Source organism: Herpailurus yagouaroundi, unplaced genomic scaffold, assembly GCF_014898765.1.
Source record: "Herpailurus yagouaroundi ecotype Mexico unplaced genomic scaffold, PumYag 159, whole genome shotgun sequence".
NCBI lineage: Eukaryota > Metazoa > Chordata > Mammalia > Carnivora > Felidae > Herpailurus > Herpailurus yagouaroundi.
Window position 1 is genome coordinate 8198418 of NW_024412400.1, and position 11006 is coordinate 8209423.

The 11006-nt window shown below is 52.0% G+C and overlaps 1 protein-coding gene across 5 annotated transcripts in view; it reads left to right on the forward strand.

Annotated features, from left to right (window-relative positions):
* The first annotated feature begins 2651 nt into the window (after positions 1 to 2651).
* Positions 2652 to 11006, forward strand: part of LOC121033499 (zinc finger protein 621) — a 56535-nt gene continuing 48180 nt past the window's right edge. The window contains exons 1-3 of one of the 5 annotated variants that reach the window (XM_040479893.1): positions 2652 to 3081; positions 3416 to 3506; positions 3636 to 3715. In XM_040479893.1, coding sequence (XP_040335827.1) covers positions 3668 to 3715 — 48 coding nt within the window. In that variant the 5' untranslated portion in view covers positions 2652 to 3081; positions 3416 to 3506; positions 3636 to 3667. Of the gene's footprint in view, positions 3507 to 3627; positions 3716 to 11006 lie in introns of all 5 variants that reach the window. The other 4 variants (XM_040479883.1, XM_040479882.1, XM_040479891.1 and 1 more) reach the window with 4 other exon arrangements.

The window sequence follows — 11006 nt, forward strand, 5'->3', positions numbered from 1 at the left end:
CCTTTGAAGAGGAAAAAGTGGATTTAGGAGCTAAATTTGTAGTTTTGCTGTCAGGAAATCAAGGGTGTCTCTGATCTCTGAATTTCTCTGCAGTTTGAAAGCAAGGTGACATGTGCAGAAAGGGATGAGGGAATGTAGATTTGCAGAGAATGCAGGTTTGAAATTGTCCATGCAGGAGAGGGGAGAGTGCTTCTGTCAGATAGACCTTGATTTGGATGGCCCTTCACCTCCAATCCATGAGGTGCTCAGAGGATGAGTTTAAGGCTGAGAGGTTGAGAACGCTTCAGGGTGGAGGCAGTTTTGAGCTGCACCTAGAAGAGTCCAATAGGGAACAGCAGAACTTGGAGATTCAGTCTAGGGAACCTGCAGGGAAGTGACTGAGGTATAAGGCACTTGAAAAGGAGTAGCAGTACAATGGGGAGCGGGGGCGGGGGGGGGGGGGGGGAGGTGTGCAAATAATAAAGATTTTTTAGCTAGGTTGTAATCCTTGGGAAAATCCATCTGGCAGCCTAGTCCAGACTCCAGAGGGAGAGAGCTAGAGGGAGAGCAGGATGGAAGGGGAGATCAGGAAGTTACTAAAATACACAGGTACATAATAGTCCACTCTGATGATAGAGAATTGCACACTTGTCCAGTTACCTTATTAGGGAGGATAGCATTCGGAGAGAATATTGATTTCAGAGTCCGATCCAAGCTTAAATCCTGTCCTGCAGCCCTAGCCCATTCATGTACTTCCCATGAGCCTCATCTGAAAAACAGAGACCCTGATAACCTGCTTTATACAACACTGTGGCAAGGATCAAATGAGACAGACGTAACCCGGTCCTCTAGGTAAAGTAAGGCAGTTGGATAGTTTGCTTTTCAGAGAGCCTCTGCCCCCTACAGCCTCCAGTTTCTAGGCAGTTAGCATCTCCCAACTGTGACAACCCACAGGAATTTGTCTTGAGTTCTATTTTCTCTAATTCACATGTTTCTTTACCTCTCAGCTCTTGGATGAAATTCTGTGTATCTTTTAGTGCCCAAGTTATTAAGGTTACCTGTAGGTCCGCCAGCTAGCTGAATTTTGTGTGTGTTGTGTGTGTCCAGAATAAACCATGAATACATTACATCATTAATACATTTACATTAGAATTGAAATGAAAGGGCCCTTTGATTATCTCCACTAACAACTATGGTATCTTGCAAAGGAACCACTGTGTATGTCCTTGCAGACATTTTCCATGCATTTATAATCTACATGATAGTTTTCTTGTTTCAAACACGGATCTTACACTGCTTATTCTGCAAGTTTTTTCCCTTCATACGTCTGGAGATCTTATCTACTCAGCCCCTATTAATCTACCTAGTTATCTTCTGCATAATAGTTCCTGGTGTGAATGTTCGTGTGACCTATTGAAGTTCATTGTGGAGGTTTATTTGATCTCTATTGATAGACCTTAAGAATGGTGCCAATTTTTTTCTGTTATAAATAGTACTTCCGTGACTACCCTTGTACGCACGTCCTTCTGTACATGTCATTGTTTATTTGGGGCACATTACCAGTCAGTGCGCTTGCGGAATTGAAGAATGCAAGTGTTTTTTATTTTTTAAAAAAATTTTTTAACGTTTATTTTTGAGACAGAGAGAGACAGAGCATGAAAAGGGGAGGAGCAGAGAGAAAGGGAGACACAGAATCTGAAACAGGCTCCAGGCTCTGAGCTGTCAGCACAGAGCCCGACGCGGGGCTCGAACTCACGGACCGTGAGATCATGACCCAAGCCGAAGTCGGACGCTTAACCGACCGAGCCACCCAGGCGCCCCATGCAAGTGTTTTTTAATCACTCTTCCTGGAGGTTCTACCAATTCAGACTTGCTCTGTCAATTTTGACTTCTATCAAGAGTGAATGCGGGCATTTCTGCCTGACAATCTTGAATTCCTGATATCTTACAATTTGCCAATCCAATGTGTGAAAAGTTCTTCCCCGTAATCTTTTTTGCCGCAAATAAAGTTTCCTTTGTGTGACAAACCCACCTGGTATAGTCTCTACCTGTAACTCACCAAGGACTGAACTCATCTTAGTTTGGTTACAGTGCAGTTTGTGGGGCGAAAGGGACAGGGCACCCCTGGAAGGTGGGACAGGAGGGTGAGGGAAGGATGACAAGATCAGTCTGGAACATTTTGAATTTTAGGTGCTTGTGGATTAGCCAAGTAGAAAGAAACGGTAGGCAGGTTGATACACAGAACTCCAGCTCAAAACTGCATGCATGATTCCTGGCCGATAGGAAGCGCTGTTGCTGTGACTTATTCTATCTGGACTGGAGAGATAGGGGCGTGTGTTCTAGGAAAAGTGGCAACAATAGGCAGGAATACTAATAATGCCATCAACAACAGTGCAAGCGCTTACTCTGACTTACGGTTAGAACCAGAAGTTGCATGAGTTGACACACTCAATGCGCTGAGTTTGTGAGTTCAAAACTACTGCCATTCTCAGTTGAGAAACGGAGGTACAGAGTTTCAGTACCTCGCACAGGCCATACAGTGGATATAGGTGGTGGCGCCGGGATCAGAACGGGGACAGTCAGAGCCGGGACTTGGAGGTCTCAGGGCGCAGTCCGGTAGCCGATGGGCGGAGAATGGGGCCAGGAATTCAGTAGGAGGTTAATTACTGCCGGCAAGCGTCACAACCCGCTCGCAGACCCACGCGGAGTGCGGTGCGGACTCGGCGTCCCCGAGGAGCCGGTCGCCCGCTGGGGGGCGGAGCCGCGGAGTCCGGGCGGGAGGACAGCCGGCACCCGGGCGCGCGGGTGGCGGGTCTGGCTCGGGACCATGGAGAAGACCAGCCTCCGGCCGTCCTAGAGCGGCGCTGCGCTGGGGAACGCCTCCGCCCGCGCTTCCGCCTCGGCGGCGGTGGGCGGGGGCGACCGGGTCTCCGGGGGCGACCGGGTCTCCGGCGGCCCCGCGCCCTGCGGTGGCCCGCCCCCAGCCCCTGTCCCGAGGCTCGGGCGTCAGGGCCCACAGGCATCGCACAAGGGGCCCTTGCCCGCCTAGGCGCCACCAACCCTCCTGCCCCGAAGAGCTGGCCTGACGTCCCCCGGCTCGCGGTACCCGGGGTGGGGGGCGGTGACGCGTGGGGTCGCCCACTTCCCGCGGTGGAGTGTTCAGATTCGCGTCGGGTCTCCGGTCAGCATCGCCCCCTGGGACGTTGAGCGGCGCCCCCTTTCCCCGGGGGCCAGATCACCACTTGGATTTTGCCGTGCAGCCCGTGGTTGGTCCAGGGCCCGGTTATCCTACCTTTTCTCTCAATGCGCATTTGGGATCTTTGCCACCATCGCTAGAATCATTCGGTACAAACTTACTGGTAATTCATTCATCGTGGGCCAGGGATTTTTCTTGAAAGCCACAAATCCACGGCAGCTCTTGACTCTCGCTTCTCAGACATTCTTTCGAGGAATCTTCAGCCTCGCCAGGCAGCTTTGTAGAATTTACACAGGAAGCAGATTCAGCACCCCACGAACCACTGGAGGAGGTGCGTTGAGAATACCCAGAGTGTCCTGGAAATATCGTTTCCAATGAGAGAGGCAAGGAGACTGAGGGGGAAGAGGTGGGGAACAAGGCGTGGTCAGCCTCATTGTGATTCTCTCTCTTAGCTCCGCAGGTGCTTGCTTTTCCAAACAGAGAGGGCAGTGCATGAAGCCAGGGGTCATCAGCCATGCTCCAGACTCTGTGTGGTCCCAGGTGAGCTGAGCTTTCTTCCAGCTTTCCACATCCAGAATAGATAAGAACAGTCACTACAGGAACAGTAAGTAGCCTGACCTGGTTAGTCCCATGCTTAGCTTTGCATCCGTCAGTTGAGTAGGGCAGAAGAGGATGTGGTAGGGGAGGTGATGAGGGTGAGCAGGTAAACTTGGGAAGATCAAGTTGGTTGGGAAAGAGGGAGGCACCAGACAAGAAATTCTCCTAGAGGGCCTCCTGGGTGGCTCAATCGGTTGAGCACTGGACTTCAGCTCAGGTCATGATCTCAACGGTTCGGGAGTTCAACCCCACGTCAGGCTCTGTGCTGACAGCTCAGAGCCTGGAGCCTGCTTTGGGTTCTGTCTCCCTCTCTCTTTGCTCCTCCCCTGCTCGCGCTCTGTCTCAGTGTCTCTCCAAAAACAAAATGAAAAAAGAATAAAAACAATTAAAAACACTTTTTAAATGAGGGGTGCCTGGGCGGCTCAGTTGGTTAAGCATCCAACTCTTGATTTCAGCTCAGGTCATGATCTCACGTTTCATGGAATCGAGCCCGGAGTTGGGCTCTGTGCTGACAGTGCGGAGCCTGCTTGGGATTCTCTCTCTTCCTCTCTCTCTCTGCCCCTTCCCTGCTCACGTGCACTCTCTCTCTGAAAATGAATAAATATTTAAAATAAGTAAATAGATAAAAATAAAATTCGGGGCGCCTGGGTGGCTCAGTCGGTTAAGCATCCGACTTCAACTCAGGTCACGATCTCGCGGTCCGTGAGTTCGAGCCCCACGTCGGGCTCTGGGCTGATGGCTCGGAGCCTGGAGCCTGCTTCAGATTCTGTGTCTCCCTCTCTCTCTGGCCCTCCCCTGTTCATGCTCTGTCTCTCTCTGTCTCAAAAATAAATAAACGTTAAAAAAATAAAATAAAATAAAATTCAACTGATTAAAATGAGAAATTCAGTTCCTCAGTCACACTAGCCACATTTAAACTTTCTGGTTAAGGTGATACCTGGTTTCTTCAGCGTATAGATAATTATCTTTCCCTTGCAACTAATAAGAAATCTATGGGGCGATGTTTAAGATCATGCAACTATCCTGTTCATCGTCAAAATTTCCTCCTAGATTTAGCATCCATTAACAATTCTGGTCCGAACCAATCTTCACCACGATGGCTGCAATCCTGTGGTACTTATGAGCTCTGTCTCCCACCCAGCAGATGCTACACGCAGAGAGGTTGTTGACGTGACAGACTGGGGCAGAGTAGAGTGTAAGTCAAGGAAGAGACATTATAGTGCCACTCTTTTGTATAAGTGGTCAGTTCATTTTGAAATGTTTGCCTCCTTATTCAACCTTGTATTAAGTGCTCAAAGAAAGAGGGCCCCCTTTTGTCTATTTCCAAGTGCTTAATATCACTGATTCCCATCATCTGCGATAGAGAATAACTCTTCCTTCATACATGCGTTCTGACGATTGAGTGAATTGATGTAAAAGTAGTTGACCGAGGATAAGGCACAAAGGCCTGCACAACCTGTGAAGGTTTCCCTCTCTCCGGAGAAGGTGGAAATGGCCCCAGGGGACACAGCGAGACGCACCTGGTGCAGAGGACAGTGTTGCCAGGTCGGACAGAGGCTTGGGTGATCTGGAAGCAGGTCCCTGCTCAGGGATGGAGACTGGCGCCCTGTCTCTGGAGTCAGGTATGTTAGGAGAGGAGGAGATAACACTGCACATCGCCTTCAAGAGACAGTAAGGCAAGATGGCAGAAGGAGGGAGAACCACCAGAGTGAACGGAACTCTGTGCCCTTGGAATTGTTCCTCTGTCCACACAAAGACATGACTGGGAAAGACCAGAGAGAACCTGAGTGGAGGGCCCTAATAGGGGCTCCAGGATGGATGGAGTCAGGGTAAAAGACAGATGGCCTGCTATGGTCATTTTAGAAAACATGCCGGGAAGATTGACCCAGCTCATGGAACCAGACGTGGGGTTGATGTGACCACCAGGCAGGCAGCGTCAGGTGCTGGAGGCTGTGCTTGGATTGGGGCCCCAGCCGTTGCACATTGAAAATGTGCTGAGGGCTCTCCCTGGCTGGGGTGCCGTTGCAGAGCTCCTTGCCAGTGCAAGCAGGTACTGTGCATGAACAAGTACATGGGGCTCAGAGCCATGGACTCCAGTAGAATCAGGGCTACCCCGGAGCTCAGGCCCCTCCTGGACCCTCACACAGGGCTTGAGCGGGGGCCTGTTGTTTCAGGAGCCAGTGACCTTTGAGGACGTGGCCGTGTACTTCACCCAGAATCAATGGACTAGCCTGGACCCCATGCAGAGGGCCTTGTACCGGGAGGTGATGCTGGAGAATTATGCAAATATGACTTCCTTGGGTAAGTCCTCCCTTCCGTCTGAACCAGCTCTGCCCTCAAGGCCCTTGGCTTCCTCCTTGGTGGATCTGGGGTCTCCCATACCCCCAGGACTGATGCTTCCGTGAGCCGAGCTCCCTAATCCCTAGTTTCAGGAGTAGCTAATGGAAAGCGATCTGGGATCACTTTGGTTTTCAGCAGGACTTGCCTCTTCCCTGTTTCCTGGTGGGGACTCTCCTGAAAGGGGTTTTTGCTCTGGGCGCAGACAGCTGAGAAGGTTCCTGGTGGCCCCATTTTCATTGCTCCACTCTTCCAGTGCTCTGGAGTCCTGGGCCCCGTCTCCCCTGTGTGAGAGTCTCCTAGGACCCCCTGTACACGCTGTAACGACAGAGCTTTCTGTCCTCTCCGATGGAGCCAGAGTAAGACCCCCACCACCACCCCTGAACAAAACAATTTGAGCGTCCCTTAGATCTCAAGATTGTCTCAACCCTGACCTCCCTTGGTGTCCTGGGACTTTTTCACCTGACAAAGCAGAAAGTGGACTGAGAAGGGTCAGCAGGGTCTCTCCTCAGCTTTCTGTTCCTTTTCCTTCTCCTTCAGGAGCATTTCCATTCCCCAAACCAGAGCTGATACTCCAGCTGGAGCGAGGAGAGGCACCGCGGGGCCTGGATCCCTGGACACCCATGGGGGGAGAGGCCCCAGGAGATGTCCGCACAGGTAAGCAGGAGAGCCTGCCACTGTCCTCTTCTGCTTGGCCTCCTCCCGTCCGTTAATGATTCATCCGGAAGAAGGTTTGGCTTCTGTCATACCAGCTCTTGTGGGCGTGGCAACGGTCACTCTCATTCAGAAAAGTGCCCCTTGCTAGCCTTCAGCCCCAAACTCGAAAAGACCCGACCAAACATTTCATTTGCTGTTATTTTTCCTTGTAAAGCCACAGGGTTTCAAAAATATGCGTTGAAAATAGGCTTTTGGGGGGGAGGGGTCAATTTAGGAATAGAAAGGCAATACAGTAAGAACTTGTTTCTGTAAGAACGTTGTAGGTATGAGTGTGTATGAAACTGTACATGAGAATAGAATTAGTAGGAACTCCTAAACCCTACAGATTAGCTGTCGAAAGAAAGCCTGTATATTTATTGGGAATGAATGGTTTCCCTTTTTGAAAGATACCATGAGAACCATCCAGAGATTGGGTGTTCAGCCTTTCTCACTCAGTTGGCCCTGTTCGCATACTCCCTCCATCCCATATGCTATTCCAAGTCTTATAAACCAAATGCCCCTTCCTGACTCAGCCCCACCGCGGCCTTCGTCGGTGCCTTTGGGTTGACTCAGCACGTGCCGTCGTCTTGATTAGAAACCTCTCCCAGCGGTCTGCCTGCAGTTCAGTGTTTCCCTCTGCCACAGCTACACGTCGTCTGTCTAGTCTGCCAACTGCTTTAACCCAGCACAGTCAGATAGAACACCGTGGAACAGAAATGTTCTGCATCTGCTCTACCCAATCTGGTAGCCCTTATCCTCATCAGCACTTGAAGTGTGGTGAGTGCGAATGAGGAACTGAATTTTAAATTTGGCTCCGTTTTAATTAAATTTAAGTAGCCATGGGCGTCTAGAGACTTCCTTATGTACAGTGCGGCATAAAACAATTACAGGAACAGCCTCCCCCTGCCTTTTTAGCTTCTGGATCAGTGGTTTCAAACTCCAGTGAGCATCCGAATCTCATGCAGGGCTTGTTAGAGTGTGGACTTGCTGGAGACCAGCTTTAGAGGTTCTGATTCAGCAGGACCGGGGGTGGGGGGCCCAGGAATTCACATTACTGACAGGTTCCCAGGTGATGGTGGTCCAGGGACCACACCTTCAAGACTACTGCCCTTGAGAATCTCAAACCGTATCTTTTTTTTTTTTTTAAAGCTTATTTATTTATTTTGAGAGAGAGAAGAGAGCCAGTGAGAGAGCACAAGCAGGGGAGGGGCAGAGAGAGAGGGACAGAGAGAATCCCAAGCAGGCTCTGCACCGCCAGCATGGAGCCCAATACGGGGCTCAATTCCATGACCATGAAGTCATGACCTGAGCCAAAATCAAGAGTCGGATGCTTGGGGCGCCTGGTTCCCCAACTGACCCTTGATTTCGGCTCAGGTCATGACTTCATGGTCATGGAATTGAACCCCGTATTGGGCTCTATGCTGGCGGTGCAGAGCCTCCTTGGGATTGTCTCTCCATCTCTGTCCTCTCTCTCTCTCTCTCTCTCTCTGCCCCTTCCCTGCACTCCTTCTCTCAAAATAAATAAATAAACTTAAAAAAAAAAGTCAGAGGGGCGCCTGGGTGGCTTAGTTGGTTGGGCATCTGACTTCCGCTCAGGTGATGATCTCACCGCTTGTGAGTTCAGGCCCCACGTCGGGCTCTGTGCTGACAGCTCAGAGCCTGGAGCCTGCTTTGGATTCTGTGTCCCATTCTCTCTCTCTCTCTCTCTCTGCCCCTCCTCCACTTGTGCTCTCTCTCTGTCTCTCAAAAAATAAAGGTTAAAAAAAAAAAAAGATGCTTAACTGACTTAGCCACCCAGGTGCCCCTCAAACCATATCATTTAAACTCTGGGTTGCATCTCATCATTGAGTTGTGCTTAGCATTTAAAAATTACCCTGGAAGTTGGGGTGGGGGGTGCCTGGCTCAGTTGGTAGATCATGTGACTCTCTTTTTTTTTTTTTTAAGTTTATTTATTTATTTTGAGAGAGACAGAGTGTGAGCAGGGGAGCGACAGAAAGAGGGGGAGAATCGTAAGCAGGCTTTGAGCTGCCAGTGCAGAGCCTGATGTGGGGCTGGAGATCATGACCTGAGCCAAACTCAAGAACCGGAAACTTAACCAACTGAGCCATCCAGGCACCCTGAGCATGTGACTCTTGATCTCAGGGTTGTGAGTTTGAGCCCCATGTTGCATGTAGAGATCACTTGAAATATATTAATTAATTACTTAATTTAAAAGATTTGAAAAATTACATAGTTGTAAAAAAAAACCCTAGTTATTCTAATAGAGAAGACTCCTTTAAAAACAAATTCGTCTGGGGGCACCTGGGTGGCTCAGTCGGTTAAGCATCTGACTTCAGCTCAGGTCCTGATCTCACAGTGGGTGAGTTCGAGCCCTCGTGCTGACAGCTCGGAGCCTGGAGCCCTCTTCGGGTTCTGTGTCTCCCCCTCTCTCTGCCCCTCCCCTGCTCGCACGCTGTCTCTCTCTCAAAAATAAAATAAAAACGTAAAAAAAAAAAAATTTAGTCTGGACTATACTAGACTTAAATAGACCAAAATAGTATAAAATCTGTCATACATGCATCACTCCTTTTTTTTTTTTTTAACATAAAATCTACACCCTTTTCCTTTCAGAGGTAAGTGTCTCAGAGTGCACGGTGTGGGTTTTGAAATCATGGTCCTCCTGTGGACCCTTCATGATCGGCAGTATGGCCCATTGTTTTCTCTCCAGCCAGGCTTAGGACAGAATCCTCTCTAAAGGTCACAGAACGGTTTGGAGCATTTGGTCAGGCCCCATCCCACGCCTGGGCCTTGGGGTCCACTGTTGCACGCTGCGACTCCCAGCCCCGGGCGCTGGGTGGCCTGGGGCTGCTCACCCAGCTCTCGTCTCCACCTTAGAGATCTCCTTCTCCCCATCAGCTCCCTCTTTCTTCACCGCTTTCCCTTCCAGCACCTTCTCCACCCCGCTCCTCTTATTCTTCACTCCTCTGGGTGGATAGCTTCTGCCGCCCGCGTGCGAGGCTTTTCGTGTCCAAATGGCCTGGCTCGCCTTCTCCGCCCCCAGGACTTTTCTCTCCCTTCCCGGCATCCTCAGGTAGCCCTGTCTCTCTCCCAACAATACCATTACCGCCTAATCCCTTTCCCCTTGTAGCCTTAGTAAGTGCCTCCTCGGTTTCCTTTTTTTCTCCTGCCAGGTGGTAAAAACAAGACTGCGAAGGAGGAGCAAACCCCAAGGCCGGACGTTTCTGGAGCATCGGCGGCCCAGAGACTGGCGGTGGAGGGGCTGCTCCCGGACGGTCCCCGGCAGCCTCACCTTAAAGCCAGCTTGGAGGAGCCACCGCTGTGTGACCTGGGGGCGGACACGGGCTCACACGGAGGGGGTTTCACGGGCTGGCTGGTGCAGGGGTACAGACCCTCCACCAGGGAAAGGGAGGAGCCAGCCAGCACACCGCAGGGAAGCGCCGGTGTCCGTGTCCTGACGAAGCCGGGCCTGCGCCGGGGACCGGCGCTTTACGCATGCGGCGAGCGCGGCCGGTGTTTCGGCCTGCCTTCGGACCTGCAGCGGCATCAGAGCGTCCACACGGATGACAGGCCCTTCGGATGCAAGGAGTGCGGGAAGACCTTCAGCTACAACTCCAAACTCCGCCGCCACCGGCGGGTCCACACGGGGGAGAAGCCCTTCCAGTGCGAGGCCTGCGGCAAGGCTTTCCGGTGCAGCTACGACCGCCTCGTGCACGAGCGAACCCACACCGGGGAGAAGCCCCACGAGTGCCAGGCGTGCGGGAAGAGCTTCAGCTCCGCGTCGGTGCTCGGCCAGCACCAGCGAACCCACACCGGGGAGAAGCCGTACGCGTGCGAGGAGTGCGGGAAGGCCTTCGGCCGCAGCTCCGCCTTCCTCCAACACCGGCGGCTGCACACGGGCGAGAAGCTGTTCAAGTGCACCGAGTGCTGGAGGACCTTCAGCTGCAGCTCGCGCTTTGCCGTGCACCGGCGGGTGCACACCGGGGAGAGGCCCTACGGCTGCCAGGAGTGCGGCAAGGCCTTCAGCCAGAAGGTCACGCTGGTCCAGCACCGGCGGCTGCACAGCGGCGAGAGGCCCTACGAGTGCGCCGCGTGCGGCAAGGCCTTCAAGTGGAGCGCCAGCTTCGTCCAGCACCGCAAGCTGCACGCGCGCCGGGGGGCGGCGGCGCCGGGGCCCGGGCCCCGCCGCCCCGCGCTACCCGCC